Source organism: Protopterus annectens, chromosome 14.part0, assembly GCF_019279795.1.
Source record: "Protopterus annectens isolate FY-2018-M chromosome 14.part0, PAN1.0, whole genome shotgun sequence".
NCBI classification, from domain to species: Eukaryota; Metazoa; Chordata; order Ceratodontiformes; family Protopteridae; genus Protopterus; species Protopterus annectens.
Genome location: NC_056748.1, coordinates 768,056,981 through 768,079,519, shown reverse-complemented (window position 1 = coordinate 768,079,519; position 22,539 = coordinate 768,056,981). Strand labels below are relative to the sequence as shown.

The following is a 22,539-nucleotide window of genomic DNA, read 5'->3' as shown; positions in this document are numbered from 1 at the left end:
ATTTTCACTGCTTATTGTTTTATCAGAATTAATGTTGCTTTAGTAAGTAACAGTATTTATTTGTTTCAGTTTTGGTTGGTAGTGATTTTGCTGTTGAGTAGTTGGAAAATGTGAGCTCAGTTCTGTAATTTTAATTTTAATTTTGTGATAAGACTCCAAGGGTCACTACCACAAGCATAGAAGGACTTACCTTGTTAAATGAGGTGTGAGTAAGAGTTTTTAAACAAAGACACCTAAAGATAAATATCTAAAAAACTTGCTGATGGCCTATTCAGTAAAACCACATCATTCATAATAACGTGCAATGTGTGATTTAGCATTCAGATGATATATATATATATATATATATTCCCTTTTCAAATTATCATACTGTATATTAGAAACTGATCCTGCCATCCCCTTTTAGGGCTCAAATAAGACAATAAGTGTACTAAGTCTGGCTGGGAATCACAGTGAGTGCATTGCATCAGCTTTCTACAACACTTAATATATTGCTCAGAAACTAAGTCATATCTGTCTTCCGTAGCTATAGCCATTATATAAGGAAAAAATTGGTTTCATAGGTTCATAGGTAGGTACTAGGCTATTAGCCCTAGGGCCTATATAAGCCTAGCCAAAAAGGTACCCTGGCTTTCACCACCCAAGAAAATTATTTTCTTGTGCCCCTGTCGAGCAGAGCCACAGAAGTGATCCTCGGGGTGAATTTCCTATCTCCCATCCAGTCATCAAGATTTTTCTTGAATAGTGCTAATGAGGAGCTTTGTTTGATAGAGATAGGTAGTTTGTTCCAGAGTATGGGAAGTCTTTGGAACAGGAATCTGTCCCTCCAGCATGTTCTGTTTATTGTGGTGACAAGGTTTAGGTCCCTAGAGCATGTAGCTCGGAGGGATTTCTTTAAGTGGAGCATGTCCAACAGCTCTAGGTTTGACATAGCTTTGTATGTTAGGCAAAGATCACCTCTGAGTAGGTGAAATGCGACAGAGTAAAGCTGGAGTTTTTTGAGATGGTCTGCGTAGGGCATCTGTTTGAGGCCGGTAATCCTCTTTGTGAGGTATTTCTGCAGCCTTTCCAGTTGTTGTAGATGTCTTGTGAGGTACATACCAAAAGGGGCGCTGTAGTCTATAATGGGTCTGATGAGTAGAGGGGAACAACGACCTCTTTTTTCCTGGATGAGAAACCTTTTGTGATGAGGTGTGCCACGTAGAAGGATTTCCTGACTACTGTGGCGATGTGATTATCAAAGGAGAGACTACTGTCCACCTGTGTCCCAAGGTCTCTTATCACACTTTCGGTGTTAAGTAGACTACCGCCTATGTGGCAGTTCATGGTTACAGAGTTTTTACCAAAAGGGATGACAATGCACTTTTTGGCATTGAACTTGAGGCCATGGCTTTGACACCAAGCATCTGTCTCAGTGAGGCCCTTTTGTAGGATGTCCACATCGTTAGGAGTTTTGATTATTACTCCTAGTTTGCAGTCATCTGCGAACTTCATTAGCCAAAGACCTTCTGTGTTAGCCTGTACTTCAGAGAAGTAGATACCAAACAGGAGAGGACCCAGGGCCGAACCCTGTGGTACTCCACTTGTCAATGGTCTGAAATCAGATTTGGAGTCCTCTACTTTCACAGTGTGGGTTCTGTCAGTGAGCCAGTTGGCAACCCTTCTTGTGACATAGCAATTTATACTTAGTTTAGTGAGTTTATCTATAATTCCAGAGTGGGGGATGGTGTCTAAAGCCTTGGCGAGATCTAGATAGGCTGTGTAAACCACCTTACTCTCATCTACGGCTTTGGTGACCGCTTCAAAGAAGTCTGTCAGGTTTAGGAGACATGATCTGTCTTTTACAAACCCGAACTGGGTGGGGTCCAGAGTTTGGAGATTACCAGTGTCATTGTTTATAAGTTCCATGATAATCTGTTCCATAGCCTTGCAGACCAGGCTCGTCAGGTTAATGAGGCGGTAGTACCTGGGGTCCGTGGTGGCTCCCCCTTTGTGGAGTGGGATAACCGTCGCTGTGCGCCATTCAGTGGGCACAAAGCCTGAGGTGAGGCTATGATTGAACATGGTACTTAGGCGGGGTGGCAGTTTGTTCTGTAGTTCGTGTAGAACGCAGCCTGGGATATTGTCAGGTCCCATGGATGCTGTGTTATTGGCTTTGGAGAGTGTGTTTTTTACCTGTGCAGCCATGATTACAGGAACTTTGCATTCCTCCGGTATAGAGATGGGCTCTTTAGGGGGTGAGAGGGGGGTAAAGTTAGCATTGAACCTATCTGCCAGTATGCTGGCAATAAGTCTATCAGCAGAAACATTTATTTTGATGTTTTCTTTGAACATTCCTGAAATAAAGTCTCTATTACTCAGTATTCTTAGAATTGTTAAGATAGGTATAGTGTCTAAAATAAGCATTCAGAAGGTCTTCTGTGCTCTTCTTCTTTTTAGTATTCTGATATGTTAATCTGTAAGCCACATAGTAAATTATCTTTCTTTCTTTCCTTTGATTTTAGGCTACCCATTTATAAGATATATGTTGAAGTGTGATCATATCTGGGACTCCACTTACATTTATGGTTGGGTGACATCTTTAATTAACAGAATGGATGTATCTGGGGTGGTATTTACTGTAGAACATGTCTACTGATTGCTTTAATTAATAGCACACATCTTTCCTTCTATGGTAGAAGTACCTAGGTTCATCCAATGAAATACAAGGCAGACAGCTTTGGCTCAGTCGTTGCAGCTTGTGCTGGTAAGGATCAGGCCATATTTGTAGAAAGTACTGCCAAGAAATATTCTTGTATTATTTTTTTTAATTGCATGCCACTAGAAAAGAGGTTACTTCAGGTAGTTTGGGATCTGAATGGATATAAAGTGCATTTTGAGGATTTAAAAAAAATGTAAAATGGTTCTATGTATTCTTGTGCCTAAACTACTCAAACTTCAGAGACCTCCTTCAAAAACACTACATGTTCTGCTGGTAGTGCACGTGGAGGTATGTATTAGGTTTAAACGTGCAAGGAAAAACTGAAGCTATAGTGACCTGACCTTGAATATTACATTCATTTTCACAAATATGAGGAGACAGCATACATAAATGACCTGCAGAATTCTGCTGCATGTGAGATATGGCCTTATTCTATTCCACAAACAGACACAATGTTTTATTGTACTTCAGTTTGTTAAGGCCTCTGAGTCATGTGTGTTTCAACTCATGTCTGTCTGTGTACAGAATGTAATGATGGTTATTACTAACATAGTATCTCAACCTGTGAGTCTTGAAAAAGTCATAGCAAATAACCTTTAGAGCAGGGGCGGCCCGTGCTATTGGACTGCCGGACTGAAGTCCCCCCAGCAGTAAAACATAAAGAAATTAGAAAATAAAAGAAAATAAAAGAAAAAAAAATTCAAAATTCGCGGACTTCGCGCATGCGTCCGGACTGCTGCTGAGACAGTCTGGAGCATGCGCAGACTGTTTCAGCAGCAGTCCGGACTGGGAAACATGTTAGAGCAAGATCCCAGAAGTCTATGCAGTACAACTGCAATAGACTGTCCTGGAAACTCGCTGGGAAACCTCATCGGAGTCGGACTGCAACGTCAGCAGTCTGGTCGGGAAGATCTCACAATTCGGAGCTGGACAGGCAAGGTGTTGTTTATGTGTTTGCAGCTACGGCAGAGTCTTGTGTGGATTTATGTGTTTGCAGCTATGGTGGATTTATTTGCTTGCAGCTACGAGTGTGTGTGTGTGTGTGTGTGTGTGTCTGTCTGTGTGTGTGTGTGTGAATGCCCCAGTTGCTATATACAGGTGGCTAGACAAATGGTGGTGTGGTAGGGAATACCTCAGGCTTGAACCCTGTACCTTGTATGCAGGTGTTAAAGACCTGAATTCCCTACCCACCACCATTTGTAAAAGATTGCAGATTTTTGCTTCATATTTGATCTGATCTGTTCCTCATAATATCTGAGATTTCTAAATGTTGCAATGCTTGATATTTGATAGTGCAGTGGTAGCATTGTTGCCTCACAGCTGCAGGTTCTCAGGTTTGATTCTTGGCTGGGGTGCCTTCTTTGTGGGGTCTGCATCTTCTCCCTGTGTTTGTGTGGGTTTGCTTTTGTGTCCTCCCTTGTTACAAAGACATGTCTGCATTATTTCTTCCTGGGCCTCTGCTGAAAATTGTTTTTTTGTTGTTAAATAAAATTGACAGGCATTTGAATTTCAGACTTCTGGTTTCTGAATGTTTAATTCCTTACATATTTGATGGTGTAGTGGTAGCATTTTTGCCTCACAGCTATAGGTTTTCTGGTTTGATTCTTGGCTGGGGTGCCTTCTGTGTGGAGTCTGCATCTTACCCTGTGTTTGTGTGGATTTGCTCTGGTGTCCTGCCATTTTACAAAGACATGTGTCTGCAGTATTTCTCCCTGGGCCACTGCTGAAAATTGTTTTTGTTCCGTCAGAAGTAAAATTGACAGGCATTTGAATTTCAGACTTCATATTCTTCAGAAAATACATAGTAACACAACCTAAGTTTATAAGATGAATATTTGAAATTTGTCCTTATTTTTGGGACTGTATTACCCCATTATTGGCTTTGTCCAGTTTTTTTGTGCTAAGGTTGACATCTATGGCAAGAACTGAATTCACTGAATATGTTTGAGGGCTGTATTCCCTCATTACTGGGTTTGTCCAGGTGTTTTGTGCTAAGAGGTTGACAGCTATGGTGAGAACTGAATTCATTAGATGATAGCCATTTAAGTTTCAGTCTTCCGCTCTTTCACAAAGCAGCTGATTTGGCGTAGTGGTATGTTGCTCTGACTGTTTTGCACAAGGACCTTGGCAGTAAAATGTATGGTGGTAACACAGCATTTTTCTTTCACAAAGCAGGTGATTTGGCATAGTGGTATGTTGCTCTGACTGTTTTGCACAGGGACATTGGTAGTAAAATGTATGGTGGTAACACAGCATTTTCTTTCACAAAGCAGCTGATTTGGCATAGTGGTATGTTGCTTTGACTCTTTTGCACAGGGACCTTGGCAGTAAAATGTATGGTGGTAACACAGCATTTTATTCTAGCAACTTTCCAAGATTATACAAGCAATGTTTAATGTGTCCCTGTTTTTTGGGCTTTTGACCACCCCCCAATAAATTTGGCTTTTTCCAGATTTCTTGTGCTGCAAAGTTGAGATGCAGTAGAGTATTGAGTAGATTTTTGCAATATTACTAGCTTATCATTTTTAATGTAATATAGGCAATTTATTCCTCAGGGGCATCAGACACTTTATTTTTCGATGAAACCATGAAATATAAAGGTGTTTGCTAGCAGCAACCTCTTCATTAGTTACAGATTTATTTAATGTGGAATTATTTAGATGACTTTTTTACTTCTTCAGAGATTGTGCATATTTACTGATAATGGTGGACTGTAGAATTGTGTATATTTACTGATAATGGTGGACTGCAGAATTGTGCATATTTACTGATAATGGTGGACTGCAGAATTGTGCATATTTACTGATAATGGTGGACTGTAGAAGTCTGAGTAGACTTTTATGATGGAAATGTTCTGAACTGGGCAGTCTTGTCATTATGGGTGCATACATTTTGTTTCATTGTTTACTGGAAAGATATTCTGAATTGGGCAGTTTTGTCATTATTGGTGCATGTGTTTTGTTTCATAGTTTACTGGAAAAATGTTCAAAACAATAGGAAGGTGTATCAAAGAGCATATGTTTCATATACAAGGGGCCTATGATTTAAAAACAGCTCAGAATTAATCTTTATCTGCCACTGGTAAAATGTATTTTCTTTGAATGTGGGTTTCAATGCTGTTTCAATGAATGTGAGTTTCAAGGGCAGAGAAGTTTTAATGTTAAGTTTGTTTAGCAGATGTCTTAGTGTTTGTGCTGTAAAATGCAAAATAAAACTTTCAAATGAAGTCCAAATCATCACAGAAGTAAATCGGTATGCACATTAGTGTTTATGGTAAATGGAGTGAAATAGCCAAGTAATGGATCATTGGAATGGCTGCAGGGGGAGGCTCCATTCGACCATGATTTTGTGAGGGGGGAAGGGCGGCAAACTTAAAGACAGCCCCAGCTGAACTATACCTCCCAACTGTCCAGATTTTCAAAGAATGAACAGATTTTTGCTTCTTATTTTTGGTTTGTTCCTCATAAAATTTGTGGTTTTCTGGCAAATCATTTAGGAATTAAGTCACTATATAATGACACACTAGTTTCAGACTTCATAACCTTCAGAAAAATGCATGCTAAAGTAAGACCTGTTGTTCTATCAACTGTCTCAGTTTATATAAGAGCAATTTTTAGTACTATTTATATGTTCCCCCAATATATTTGGCCTTGTCCAGATTTATTGCATTAACAGGTTGAGAGGTACACGCAAATAAATTGCTTTATAGAATTAGGCATAGCCAAACCTCTCAACTGTCCCTGATTTTGGCTCAAAATGTTGCTCTTCCCCCTAATAATCCCTCCACAAAATAGCAATTTTGGAAGAAAACATGGAGGGTTTACAATTAAGAAATAACTGTAATAATCAGAGTTATAGATTACTTTTATTTCAGAAATGCATGTAGATTATTTTATTTTGTCAGCTGTTCAAGTTAGCAGTACTAATATTAAAGTGTCCCTTCTTTGACAGGTTCCCAGCTGTATTGTGTGGCTATTTTATATTTTTACATCACATTTTTGGTCCATTTTTCATAAAATTGTGTTTTTTGGCAAATTAGTGACAAATCATTAAAGACTGAAGTTAGAAAATAATGACAGACATTTGAGTTTCAGATTTCATACCATCCAGAAAATTCATACTAATGCAAGACTTATTCTATTATCTTTCTAAGTTTATAAAGCAATATTTATAAATTGTCCTTATTTTTGGGCCTTTGTCCCACTTCTTTGTATGGCTTTGTCCAGATTTCTTGCTCTGAGGTTGAGAGGTATGACAAATGTGTCAGGGCCATCACAGTCAGCCAGAGACATTTCAAATTGTGACATACTTGTTGTACCCCACTCCCCCATGTAGTGACTCTGGATGTGTTGAAGCAAGGCAAGGAGTAGTTATGCAGTGTAAATGTGCAGAGTACCCCCCCCCATCCAAGGTAGACACAAGTACTAGAGTGGCTTTTCATCTGTCCTTGATTTTTGCAGAATGGTCTGGTTTCTGTCATATTTTTTGTACTGTTGATTTATGCTTATTACTCAAAGTGCCTGTTGCTCTGTGTTTAAGTAGCAATATTTAATGACCATCAGGTAAGCTTGGCTGAGATCGTAAGATGCAAGTAAGCTTTAATAACTGTTAAAGAATTGCCAACATTGAAAGCCTTTCTGTTGTTGCCATGTAGAGAATACTTAACTAGATAATGTATAAGCCTTGGGTATTGAAATGCATATGACAGTATTTGTAATAAAGGACAGGATTACATTATTTTAAGAAGCTCATTACACTTGGAGACTTCCAGTCATCTCTGCAGGCTTTACCCGTAAACTAAACAGAATGCCAATCGTGTGGTCCATAACCTGTACAGTAATCCTTTTAAGCAATGTATCTTGAGCTTATTTCTTGTTTGCTTTTTATTTTTTACTTTGATCATGTTTTCCCCATGAAACAAGTAGATAGTTGTCAGGCAGCTGGTCTTTTTTTGGATAAGAAACATTTTTACAAGTGGGGACATCAGAGATTTCTACTTTCAGCATGTTACTTGGTACTTTAATAAAGCTGAATATAAGTTATAATTAGAACTGCAGTGCAAGAAGTGGTTTGAGTTGAGTGCTGCTTGTTTTTCTTATGCTTGATTTTGACTGGCATTCCATTAATGTATTTAAAAAGTAATTTATTTTTTTCATGCTTCACAACCTTTTTGTTTCCATCTAGATATTAAGTAAGCTGTCATGCAGCCAATGCATTGAAATATTTTTATTCTTCTACACTTCATTTTGTCTTGATTGGACTCTCATAATGATGGTTTGGCACCCAGGGCAGTGTATTTAGTTAGTTTTTGTGGTTTTGAGCATAGCTCCTCCCCTTTCTAGTTGACCACACCCCTTCCTATTGACCCCACCCATTCAGCTGTCTCCTGCAGCCCCCCTTTGATTTGAAGTCACCAGCCACTACTGCTTTAGGGGTGATAGTAAAGTTTCCGAAGGAGAAGCAGTGACGTACTTTACAGTTAGAGATCTACACGTACATAAAAACCTGTAATTACTGTTTAGGAATCTTTGTATATATTTTCAGTGATTTAATAATATGCATTTACCTAGACAGCTGTAACTTAAAGAACATCAGCAAATCTAAGCTGAGGAAAAGTTAATCTGAAGACAAAACTTCTAGAGTTGCATTTAAATCACAGCAGTTTAGAGGTACAGTTGTTAAGCCTGTAAATTATTATAACTTTCAGAGCTTATCACGTAATTATGTTCTCTGTTTTCCTTTCTGTTGCAGGTGTCAGTAACTTGTGACTGGAGAAAAACATTGCACAACTTTCTTTTTCTTTCCTTTCATCCTCGGCTGCTCCTTCCCTATGCAGTGGTTTATAATAGAAATGGAGACATTCTCTACCTTATGGAAAATCAACACATCACAGGTAAAAGTAAATAAACAAATCCAGACCTTTTAAAATGTGTGTCTACATTATGTAATAAGGACTATCACAGTTTGTTCAGCAAGTAGGCCAGATTTCTGGGCCATAAACTAGTAGTGTCTGCACTGTACCTATATATTGAACTTGGGTAGCCATTGTATTTTGTCCTTTCTTGTACTGATCATCAGATAATTAGTTCATAATGAATCCATATACATAGACATGCTATTAAATTTGCATAGTTTCCACTTTATTGTCACCAATTTATCACTTAATTAACTTGTACTATATTCCTCCTTTTATTTCATGCAAGTATCTGTTGTTTATAAACAACAAACAACAAAGTAACGCAAGCACATGGCTCTCAGCCTTCCATCTCTAAAATGAGGAACACTAGCCCTCATAATGTGGAACAAATGGGCAAAATGTGGAACACATACTAACAGCTTACTAACAACTTCAACTAGGAAGGTCATAGGATGGTTAAAATATGCTGGTTTTATGTATGAAAAAGATCGTTTAATGACTTAATATGATTCTTTTCAATTTACAATGGATATCAGTTAAAAAATTCCTAACACTGAATGTGTGACAGAGCCTTTTTAAGTGGAACTTCAAGGAACATAAACATTTTAAGACCCCAAATGAGGTACATTCCTCATGATGAGGTACACTTGAGAGGTATGCGCAAGCACCCAGAGGTTAGTCTACGACAAGAAAAATCCACCAAATGAAAAATAGTCTGACCACCATGACTGAAAGCATAAACTTTAATGCCAGCAAATAGATAAAAAAATATATATAGAAAAGATAAGCGCTTTCACACTTACATGCTTCTTCAGATTAAAGTTTATGCTTTCAGTCATGGTGGTTGGACTACTTTTCATTTGGTTGTCATTTATAAACACCCCACTTCTTAATTTTATTTATTTTTATTCTTAGGACTGAGTAGCAAGGCATGATGCTTGTCATATCTGCAAAAGAAACACACAGTTCTAAACATACTCAGACAAAAGGGAGCATGATTTCTGTACTATCCATCCATTTTCTACTGCAGACTCTGTAAAGAGCAACCTTTCTGTGGCACATCCAGCATTGAATTTTGTCCTGCATGTAGCTTTTGGTCCTGATGGGCTCACAACTTAGAGCAAACACCTACAGACTGTCAGGCCAGTTTAAAGCACTGAAATACTTAAAACATTTTCAAAAAGATCTTTACTTGATCTAGTAGTCTAAATACTTACTGGCTGTCTCATTTTTAGACCTGAGCATTTTTCAAAAGATCCACATTTCGTCTCCTGACTCTAGTGGTTGTTATTAGAATAATGTGACTGATTCCTCTCTACACGTAAATAATACTCACCTTTTCTCTGTCTGGTATATACTCTACAGTGGATGGTGGTTGTACTTCTCTGTCTTCTTTTTATATAATATTCAACAATTCTCAGCTTATAGTATCAGCAACATGTTAGGGTATAAAACTGTGCGTGTAATATGCACAGTTTTATACCCTAATGTGCTGCTGATTCTATAAATCTGTGCATGATATGCTTACTGAACTCACATTCTTATATTTATCTTTAAAACAAATGTTTGCACTATGAATTTTTGTTATGTAAGCTGTGTGTCTCATTGGCTTGCACTGTCTTTATTTTCATGCACAGTTTTGTAATGCCTTGTTAGGGCATCATAAAGTATAGTACCAGACTCCCCAACTTCTGCAACAGCTCCCGCAGTATCTGCTCATCCACTATATCCCATTTTCAGCTTATGTCTTATTGTCACTGTATTCCCCATCTCTATCACTCACCACTTCTAGCATTTTAGTTTAACATCCTAATTAACTTTATTTACCCTTAATCTGTTCCCTCGCCTTTCCCCCCAAAAAAAATCTCTGTCAACTGCTTTACACTGTTTGCATCTACATTGCAACCGTAATGTCCACAGTAAGAACTAGAGTTCTTAATGTCATAGGCCTCCTAGTCACACTTGACTGTATCACATCTTTGAGCAGCACTGTCCATCCTGAATCCTTACCAGTTTTAGGTGGTTCCCTGCTTTAGTTTCTATCACTACTCCATTGTTCCACCTAGGCTGTGTCTATAATTAGTCCACTGAGATCAATGCACTACCCTGGTAAATATAAGTAAAATAAATAAAAATAATCTCTTCTCACTTCTCCAAAACTTTCCTCTGAAAACTCATATCTTACATCTACTTCATAAGCTTAAAAAATACTTCAACTTTGCCCCGAGGATCAAAACCTTTTTCTTGCCAAGGTCCTCAGACAACACACAAACCTTCCTGTCTCTCTCAGCTCTAAATGCAGCTCTGAAAAACTGCTCAAACCTTCCTGTATTCTGTACTGTACTCCAATGCAACATTACTTTTTGTAGTCATGTGATGAAGAAGCCAATCCATAACAGTTTAGCTGACTTTTCCCTCTTCTTCACTCACATAAGCACATATCCTCCTAAAGGTTTCACAGTAACACACAAACTGCAGAAGTATCAGTAATAAAATGGACATCTTCAGCACTTGCTAATGCCATTAAACTGTATATCACCTCTGCCTGTCATCTTCCCCTTTCCTTCTCTACCCATTTGTCTTCTTTCCTTGACTAACTTGCCCCATCCTCTGCCTAGAAAATCACTTTTCTCAAGGTCCCTTCCACAGGAAGCATATCCCAGAGTGTCTTTCTAACCCAGTTTTCATTCTCTATCCATCCTTGTGTGAACTGGAGCAGAGGCTGTATTTTTGGTTCCGTAAACATGCTGTCATCCAACTGCACTGCTGCCCAGTACTCTCAAACTGGTTATTCCAAAACAAACTCCTTTACTTTCCACACTTTGCTGTACCTTTCCCATTAATAATTAAAACCAGTGGCTTTTTCTTCTTTCATGTGTTATTTGTCCAGTTTATATAATCTTACCTGCATTATTGAGGTGCTCATATATATTAAGACCTCTGTTACTCATTCAAATCTCTCTCTCTAATCTACAAAATCCCACTGCCACCACCGTAATGTCTGTACTTAATTCACTCCTGAAGTTAAGAGTGACACACCCAGCAGAGCCAAACTCCAGCATTTGGGGAAAGCCAGAAATACCCACTCACTGAATAATGAGCACCTCTCACTCAGATATGTTGCTTGAATGGTCGTAAGACAACTACATCCATTTACTGTAACCCACAACAAAGAATCATCTTTAACAGATGACCCACAACAGGGTTGTGGTCTGCACTCTTATGGGATGAGAGGCTGGATTCTGCCCTTCTGAGCTGGGAATTTCTGGTCACAGGCTTATTGTGCCTGCTTATTTGAACTGTTTATTTCTGAAATTGTTGCGCCTTGTTGCTGTAGCATTAGACCAGATTCAGGCCTGCTGAATCTAGCTTTGTTTGTATAACTTGAGCACTGATCCAGGCCATCTTTTTTGGAGAAGGTTCCCCTGCACCCTAGTAGCAGGAGTGTGCAGTTAGAACTTGTCAGATTGAAGACTGCTGGAACAGGGCTCAATTTTGAGCTTTTTTTCTGGTTAATTGGGTAACTTGTTTAAATCAGTTTGTTTGTTTTATATTGTTTGATATATATATATATATATATATATATATATATATATATATATATAAATTGCACTTTATTCATCTGCTTTTACTGTATTTGTGTTTCTTCCTACTTTATTACTAGGGGCACTGACTACAACTCTGATCTGTGATATATAACAATAAGTATCCTTTTCTGTGCATTTAAAGTGTTTTTTTGATTGTACCTGCTTTATTTTCTAAAACTACAAAAAAAAAAAAAAAAAAAAAATATATATATATATATATATATATATATATATATATATACTTGATTCCAGCCTTTCTAAGCAAGTATAGTCCAGTTTTCAGGTTAGTACTGAATTCAGGGCTGTGTTACAAATCTCTGTGTTTGCCCATACCTTACTTGGATAGAAGGAAGTTTCTCTGTGAAAGAGGGGAGCTTTGAGCAGCCTATCTGTCCCTGGAGGAGTGGTTTCAGTCCAGAAATTAGTAGTTTATTGGCCATTTGGGGCTAATTTCTATCTCTTTCATTTCCCTGCTATAAATACCGCATTTGCCTGGTTTTGCATGCCGGACAGCGCCGGTTAGTTAAGGTAAAACTATTCCCGGCTCCACAAAGTCTACTCTTCAGTCATCTCAGATCGCAAAGCCTGCTTTTCCACACTCAAAACCAACTACAATACTAATCCAAAAAAATTCTGGAATGGAACTTCCTCTCTCCTTAATCCAGGTAAAAAAGAGAACCCATGCCCAGACCCAATGCCTCTGATTGTGAATTAGCCTCCAAATTTAACTCATTCTTCATTGATTCCATAGCTAAACTAACATCATCATTCTCTAATAACCCCACTCCTCCATACCCCTTTATCCTCCTCTAATCCTAGCTCTCTACCTGCTCCTTTTTCTATTAAATCCATCCCCACCTCCAACATCAAGAAACTACTTCTAAAACTGAAACCATGTTCCAATGCCACTGATGAGATACCCTCCTACTTCCTACAAATAGCAGCAGACGCCATAGCCTATCCTATCTCCATACTAATAAATAGATCAATCTTAAAGGGCCACATCCCCCGGCTATGGAAAAAAGCAATTAATATTCCACTCCATAAAGGAGGAAACAGCAATGATATCTCCAACTTCCGTCCAATTGCTATCCTATCCCCCATTTCTAAACTCCTTGAAAAGTGCATCTACCTTCAGCTTCTACCCTACCTCCTAGATAATAACCTGCTCACCCCCACACAACATGGATTCCAACCAGGCCACAGCACCACTACCGCCCTCCTCTACTTCTTGGAAACTGTTAATAAAGCATGCAACACTGGTTACATTGTCTCCACCCTCCTACTAGACCTCTCAAAGGCCTTCAACACCATCTCTCACAACCTTCTCCTCACTAAATTATCTAAACCTAACCTTTCCCACTCTACTATCATCTGATTTATCAGTTACCTATCTAACAGGCAACAAGCGGTCAAATGGAAAAAAAAAACTAGTTCCCCCTTCCTAATGAGTCCCACAGGTGTACCCCAAGGTTCAATTCTGGGTCCCCTACTCTTCAGTATCTTCATAAATGACTTCCACCATGCCATTCCTAACTGTAACCTCATCCAATACGCTGACGACTCAACAATAATCTGTTCTGCTACCTCTATTTCTTCCTTAGCAAAACTAACCCAGAATGCCTTCACTGCTACTGAACAATGGATGCTGGATAACCACTTGGCACTCAATGCAACCAAGACTAAGCTAATGTTATTTACCCATCTAGAGCCATCACCCTAGATAAAACCTCATTCTCTGTCTCTAGCCAAACTAACACTCTCCTCGAAATAGTCCCCACTGCTAAACTACTAGGAGTCCTTATCAACAATCAGCTGAAGTTTGACAGCCACATACATGCAAATATCAAAAAAACCCATAAGAAGCTAGGCCTACTCTATCGCCACAGCCGCTATATCTCTCCTTCTTATTGGCTTGCTCTAGCTACTACATACCTTATCTCTCCCCTCCTCTACAGCGCCTCTATCCTCACTAGTCTACAATCTTCCCTCAAGACTAAACTCGCCTCTTGCTACTACAAAATCTCAAAGTTTGCAACTGGTCAAAGATCCTATACCCATCACTGTATTTCCCTACATCAACTGAACTGGTTTGAACTACCCAACTATCTCACTTATAATCAACTGATCCAAGCCCACAAAATTATCTTTTGCCCCTCTCTCTGCCCTTCTCTTGCCTCTACTCTTCAAATTCATCAACCTAACAGATGTCTAAGGTCTAAATGACAAAACCTAATAGAACTTAATAAACCTGCCCATCCTCCTATATCCTTTTCTCTAGCGTGACACTGGAATTCTCTCTCACCTCTCATCCGTACCACTAGTAGTCTCTCTGCCTTCAAATCCTTACTTCACACATACTTCACTTCACAGTGGGAATGCTCTTGTTCCCATCCTACATAGTTTCCCTAACTTACTCTCTCTCCACAAGCTACTACACTCTGTAAATAAACTCCTAGAGTTTTTATAAGCCCTAGCTATAGCAATTATAGTAGGAATTTTTCTGACTGAAAAAAAAATGTATTTTTGCTCCTAACAACTTTTCATTGTATCAATTATATGTATTGTATTCTGTTTTTGGTACGGTGCATCCTTTGTCTTATATTATGTATTTGTTTTATTCTTTTATTTGATTTTATTTGATTTTTTCTGTATTATTCTGGAGCTTTTCTCCCCAGGACTCCATTGAAAACGGGCTCTTCATGGCCCAATGGACTATCCTGGCAAACAAACTGGAAATAAAAATAAATAAATAAATAATTTTTCCCTTGGAACTAGACAAACTTTCAACTTAAGCACTCAAGCCATTCATTTCTCAGCCCGGCACTTGCTCAAAACTTATAGCAAGCACTTATAATCCCTAGCACTAGACCCTCCTGTACTGTACAGAAGGACAAGGCTCTCTATTCGACCTTACCAGCCATCCAGTAAAACAGATCACTGTACCTATCCAAGGATGTCCAAAGGGCAGTTTCAGGTGTACTCTCCAGTCCAACTGGTGAATCTGGGCATTTTGAGGCAATGTTACAACTGCCTCATGTACACAGACATCCCTCTCCTCCTACCACCATACACTAATACATGACAGAGATGCAATTATACAGCCAAACTGGAGGCTTAGCTCTCTCTACCCAAGACTGGATCAGACAGCCAAGAGGAGAAGGGAAATACTTGCATCACACCACCAGCACTGGCAAAAAACACACATAAATACATGAAAACATACTCGGAGGCTCTAAATAAAAATCTGCAAAACCAACAGAGACCTCCAAAGCAAACAACTAAGCAACCTCCACCTCCCAACTTAAACCATGAAACACATACTTCACAAAACCAGTGTGCCATGCATTCACAGCCCTTAAGGCAAAATAACATACCCAACATACTAGTAATAGGTGACTCTATAGTCAGGCACACTGATGTCCCACTTACTAGGCTGAATAAGGAGAAGGTTACTGTTAGCTGCCTGTCGGGTGCCAGGATCCGCCACATAACAAAAGCACTCAGTTCACTCCAGAGCAAGTACAAATATGACTCTGTCATTGTCCAGGTTTGTGTGAATGACCTGAGCTGTACCTCCCTGGACTACATGAAAAGACACAAGGAAGAGCTCTCTGATCACATAGCCTAAGCCGGTATGACTCTGACCCCGAGTAGTATCCTGCCCTCACCAAGAATGATGGCACAGTATGAAGAAAACATTCTTGATTTTAACAATTGGCTAAGTTTCTGGTGTCATTCAAAGGTGATCCAGGGTCTGTCCGCCTGGGATAACATGCTCGACAAGCCATGCTGCTTCGCTAAAGACAGCTTGCACCTATCACCCTTAGGCTTTCGAATACTGGCCAAGGTTCTTGCCACCTCCACAGTGCCTTTTTTAGGCAAAGCTCAAAAGACAAACCCACTGCAGTAAATAGCACAAGTAACAAAAAACTGAAGGTAATGCTACTCAATGCCAGAAGTCTAAACCTCAAAATGCATGCACTCAAGGCACTCCTCAGTATGGAGAAAATCGATATATGTGCAGTAACAGAAACCTGGTTTAAGGCTTCAGAGAGCACCCCAACACTACCAGGCTACAACTCATATCATACATTTCGGCCACAGAACCCAAACCTAAATACAAAATGCAGGGGCGTATCCATATTCATCAAGGATACCCACACCTCCAGGTCACTGGCACAGCACGATGCTTTAGAGCTCATCCACATGCAAATAACAGGCAAAACTGCAATTCAAATTGTAGCTTGCTACAGATCACCTGCCATGTCCCAGGACCCCCATTCCGCGTTTCTGGAAACACTGGAAAACACCCTAATATTGAGTGATTTCAGTTATCCAAACATTAACTTGGAGAACTACTCAACTACTAACTCCCTTGCTCAACATTTCATAGAATTTATAAACTCAAATGCCTTGGTTCAACTGGTCAACACTCCCACCTGAGGTAACAACATATTGGACCTGGTCATTACCAACATGGGCGACTGGTGTTCCACACCGGAGGTCAACCCCTCGCTGGTTAGATCTGAACATAAGTAAATCACTTTGGATATCCACATTCCGCCTCCACCCCCGGACAAGGAAACCACCATGAAAAACTTTTCAAAAGCAAACTTCACGTTACTTAAGACCGAGGTGGAAAGTTTCAAAGACCCCATGTTGAAGGATAATGCTGTCCAAGCTGCAAAATCCTTTACTAATGCATTCTACGAGCACCTACAACAATGCATGGATCGTGTCATCCCAAGCAAAACCAAGACTCACTCCTCCAAGAAAAGGAAACCAGTCTGGTGGACTCCTGCCATAAGCAAGCTATGCAATAGAAGGAAGAAACTAGTACAGAAAAGAGTAAAATCCCAAGAAGGGAAGACATCCCTGATCAGTATCAGCAATAAACTACGATCGCTCATAAAATCATCCAAGGCAAGCTTTGAAAGAAAAATTGCCAAGGACTCCAAAGATAACTACAAGGCATTCTTTAACTATGCCAAGAATCTAAGTGGCAATGCTCAGATCTGCTCGGAGTTAGTGCAGAATGGCACAAAATACACTGAACCCACCGATATCGCCAACATCCTGGCAGACAGGTTCTGCGCAAACTTCACCCCTCTCTCACCCACAAAAGGGCCCATAACCATACCAGAAGAATGTAGAGTCCCTGAAATCACAGACAGTCAGGTTAAAACAGCCCTCTCCAAAACCAAAAACACAGCATCAATGGGACCGGAGAGTGTCCCAGGCTCCATCCTACATGAGCTCAAAGACAAACTAACCCCTCACCTAAACACACTGTTCAAACTCAGCCTTTCCACAGGCTACATACCCATAGAGTGGCGCACAGCAATGGTTATTCCACTCCACAAAGGTGGAGCCACAACAGACCCCAGGAACTATTTCCCTATAAGCCTGACTAGCTTGGTCTGCAAGGCTATGGAGTGCATCATCATGGAACCCATTAACAGAGACATTGGGAACCTCCAAACTCTGGACCCTACCCAGTTCGGCTTTGTTAAGGGCAGATCATGCCTCCTGAACCTGGTGGACTTCTTTGAGACAGTTAGACAAGGGAAAGGTGGTACACACAGCCTACCCAGACCTCGCTAAGGCCTTCAACACCATTCCCTATTCTGGTATTATAGACAAGCTCACCAGCCTGAACATAAACCCCTATATCACAAGATGCAAAAACAAAGACAACAAGTTCACCTGAATGGCTTCTTAAATCCAATATTGTCCACAAACAGATTGACTCTCCGGCTGACACAGACATCCTCCAAAAGGGTCTCACTGAGACGGATACTTGGTGTCAAAACCATGACCTCAAGCTAAATGCCAAAAAGTGCATAGTCATCCCCTTTGGCAAAAACAAAGTACCCACAAACTACCACAAAGGTCATAGTCCCCTAAATATGGAAGACTTAATAAGGGATCTGGGGACCCAAGTAGATAGTAATCTCACCTTTGATAAGCACATTGCCAAAGTGGTTAGAAAATCCTTCTATGTGGCCCACCTAATCACAAAGGGGTTTGTATCCAGATCAAAAGAGGTCATTGTGCCCCACTACTCATCACTCATCAGACCCATCATAGAGTACAACGCCCCATTTGGGATGTACCGTACAAGAAACCTGCAACAGCTGGAAAGATCACAGAAGTACCTCACCAAGAGGATCACTAGCCTCAAACAGATGCCCTATGCAGCTCGACTGAAGAAACTCCAGCTGTACTCGGTTGCATACCGCCTACTCAGATCTCTGCCTGACATACAAGGCCATGTCCAACCCAGAATTGATGGACATGCTCCACCTAAAGAAAACCTTATCCCCTCGAGTCACACGCTCTAGGGATATAAACCTCACTACAATAATAAAAGGGACATGCTGGAGGGATAGATTCCTGTCCCAGATGCTTCCCATGCTTTGGAACAAGATTCCAATCTGCATTAGGCAGAGCTCCTCGTTAGCACACTTCAAAAGAAACCTTGACGAGTGGATGGGAAACAGAAAGTTTACCCCGGGGATCACTTCAGTGGCTCTGATGGACAGAGGCACAGGGAACTAATCTAAGGGGGCAGCGAAAGCCATTACATTCTGGCTAGGCTTATAAATGCCTTCAGGCAGATAGCTAGTACCTACCTATGAACCTATGAACAAATGCAGAGAATACTTGGCCCAAATCAATAAGATTCTTAGTCCTGGTTCTGTGGTATAGATGAATAAAGCCCTGGACCCAGATGACCTAAGTTTGATTTGTGGCTCCTGTGCTGGGAAGACCAGGCAGGTTAGGATAAGAGCAAGCGACCATTGTCTCACCCAGCCTGGGGTAAGGGAGGTGGCTATAGCTCATTGGTTGGGTGTTACCAAGAGGGAACACTGGGTATTGCACAGACGTAGTCCAGGCTTGTTAAGTATGGGTTGCTATGGTGCAAATGCATGAGCTGGGAAAGTCAGTGTGCAAAGTGTACTTCCTGTGGCATGCAGCACCAACAGCAGCAGTAGTAGAGCTCAGAGAACCACCGTGAGGGAGGGAGAGCTCTACAGTTGGATAAGTAGGCTTCTGGAAAGGACCAGCAAGATAGCCTGCTCTCTTCCACACAATTCTCAGCACAAAGGAATGGGTGAGATTCTTCTGCAGGTCCATAGGGCTGTTTCTCCTAACCCAAGGATGCATGTCTTTTGTCCCATAGAATGAAAGAAATAAATGTGGCAGATAAGGGAGCATTTGGACAGGGTTCTGTTGAGGTGCAAAAACCAAAAGGTACTTGGCTACAAAAGCAGGGTTTATACCAAATCTCTCTTTTCTTGCTTAAAAAAGTACAACTATCCTAACAGATTATTTCACTTCCTCCACATCCTTTCCCACAGCCTGTTACTATAGGTTCATCCTCTTCCAAGAACAGCTTTCTCTAGTCTCAACTTTCCTTCTAAGTTAATCATTAACTCTGACACCCTACAATAAATTAATTGTAATATTCTCTCCTTACACTGCTTATCTGTTTTCCTACAATTTTAAATTTTGCATTACTTCAGGCATAAATTCCACAAAGACAGAATACAGCAGTTATGCTTCCTCTTTCTAAAAGTATGATTCATCCCACCAAAAACATTACTGGGCTACTCTCACCAAAAGCAGAAATGTTTGAGACAGTTATGTACAAACAAGTAGTCTTACATACCTAATTGAATGATATCCTTAGCAACTCTTTTGTCTCAGCACTGGTACAACAGCTGCACTATTTCAGGTATAGATTTTATCTCTTCAAGTATGAAGAAAGATTTGTATACAAGTCCTTAAAAAGCCTTGGACATTATGGATCACAACTCTCCATTCACCAGCTCTCCAACAAAAGTATTTCCTAAGTATTTCTCATTTGAATTAAACACTATGTCATCCTGTTGCTTTACTCTGTAGTACCATCCGTTCACTTCATCTACTCTATCATCTGAGATACTTCAGGGATCCATACTTGTTCACATTCAGTTTTCCTTATGTATGTATAATCTTCCTGCTCACCTTGCAGATCTTAAACCCTGCCTTTATGAGACGACTTTTTACTTCCCAAAACCACTGCCAGTTGTACTGACCTTAATTTTCCACATCAATATGTCTTCATTAGCATCTATATCAGTTTTAACAAATACAAACAACTTGTCATCTCTGTTAAAACAAGTTATTTTCTACTACAAAAGGCTGTCTGCAGTCTCTCCTTTTCAGCCTATAGATGCCTAAGGTGCTGTCATTAATCAGGTCATCTCATAAACCTTTACATCCACCTAGATTTCACTCTTTCCTTCCACAAGCATGTTGAGGTCACTGCAAATACTGTCCTCTTAGCACAAACTGTCTTAAAGAATCACTAATCCTTCCTCCTGAAGAGGCTAGCAAATTCATTGCTAATAACCATTATTGTTGAAAATTTGGATAACCAGTGACCTTGCAACAACAGTAGTACTTGGAAACTTATACTTCCCATCTGTTGCACAAAAAGGTCTTAAATAAAATTAACATATTTATCAACTTGGCTGATTCTTACACTCACTACTGCAGACATTTCTGCTAACATTCTCCTTATTACACAGCATGGTACGTTTCTGCTTTCTTCTATGAAATGTATGCTAATCCTAATCCACAATTACCACTGCCTAGCCCTTGCAGCTAAACAATAACCTAATAATTACTGCTATGACCTCATAAGAGGTTACTAGGCTATTGGCCCTGAGGCCCTTAAAAGCCTAGCCAAGAGTTTAGGCCATGTTTAGACAAGTCAGCACCCAATGCTCCTTGTCCAGCAGGAACACGGGTGGAATCCCAGGGGTATATTTTCTGTTTCCCATCCAGTTATCCAGGTTGTGCTTAAAAAGGGGTAAAGAGGTACTCTGCTTGATGTGGAGAGTGAGTCTATTCCATCATATGGGGGAACTCTCTGGGACACAAATCTGTCTCGCCAATAAGTCTTGTTGATGTCACAGACCAGGTTGAGGACATGTGTGTGGATTTCTCAAGTGGAGCTTGACTTGCGGATATGCAGCAGTCCCATCAAGGTGGGGGTCAGTGATTACCTTGTATTCCAGACAGAGGTCACCTCTGAGGAATCTGTATGAAACTGAGTAGAGGTATAGGGCTTTTAGCCTATCTGTGTATGGTAGATGTTTGAGGCCGTGGATTCTCCTTGTGAGGGAACCTATGTGTTCTCTTCAGTTGCTGTATGTGCTTTGCAAGATACATGCCAAAAGGGGTGTTGTACTCAATAATGGGCCTTATAAGGGAAGAATACAGGGATGTTATGACCTACTTGTCCCTGGATGAGATACCCTTACTTATGAGGTGGGCCATGTAGAAGGCTTTCCATACAATGGATGAAACATGGTGGTCAAAAGTCAGGTTGCTATCAACCTGGGTGCCCAAATTCCTCAAGACTGCATGCTTAGGATGTTATTATTAATGTGATAGTTTGTGGGGACATCACTCAACCCAAAGGGGATGATGATGATGCATTTTTTGGCATTCAGCTTGAGGCCATATTTCTGGCACCAGTCATTTTTTCTGAGTGAGACCCTCTTGGAGGATGTCCACATCACTAGGGGAACTGATGACAGCACTCAGCTTCCAGTCATTTGCAAACATGGTCACCCATAGCCCACTGGTTTTTGCCTGCACCTCAGAAAAGTATATCGCAAATAACAGAGGCACCAAGACCAAACCCTGGGGTATGCTGCTTGTTACGGGTCTACTACTTCAGGTGGCTTTCCCTGTTTTGACTATGTGGGTTCTGTCAGTGCGCCAGTTTGCTACCCATCTGGTAACATATGGATTGATGCCTAGTTGAGAGAGTTTATCTATTATGCCCAAGTGGGGAATAGTGTCAAAGGTTTTGGCCAGGTCAAGATAGGTGGTGTGCACAGTCTTCCCCTCGTCATTGGCTTTGGTGACTGTCTCAAAGAAGTCAACCAAATTTAGCAGACATGACATCCCCTTGACAAAGCCAAACTGTGTGGGATTAAGTGTTTGGAGGTTGCCAATGTCCTTGTTAATGAGGTCCATGATAATCCATTCCATGGCCTTGCAGATCAGGCTAGTTAGGCTGATGTGTCTATAATTTCTTGAATCAGTGGATGCTTCACCTTTGTTTAAATGGGTGACAGTGGCTCTCCTCCACTCAGCTGGGATGAAGCCAGTACTCAGGCTTTGGTTGAATAAGGTGCCTAATGGTGCTGCAAGTTCCTGCCTGAGTTCACGTAGGATGCAGACTGGCATGTTACTGGGTCCCATGGAGGTTGTATTTTTTGCCTTTGAGAGAGCAGTGATGACCTGCTCCCTAGATATAAGGAAAA

The 22,539-nt window shown here is 40.4% G+C and overlaps 1 protein-coding gene across 3 annotated transcripts in view; it reads left to right on the top strand.

Moving 5' to 3' along the window:
• The window catches only part of LOC122789223, a 361,091-nt gene that overhangs the window by 223,755 nt on the left and 114,797 nt on the right, over window positions 1–22,539 (top strand). For all 3 annotated transcript variants that reach the window (XM_044056499.1, XM_044056500.1, XM_044056497.1), the window contains one exon: window positions 8,453–8,594. In XM_044056499.1, coding sequence (XP_043912434.1) covers window positions 8,453–8,594 — 142 coding nt within the window. The remainder of the gene's footprint in view (window positions 1–8,452; window positions 8,595–22,539) is intronic.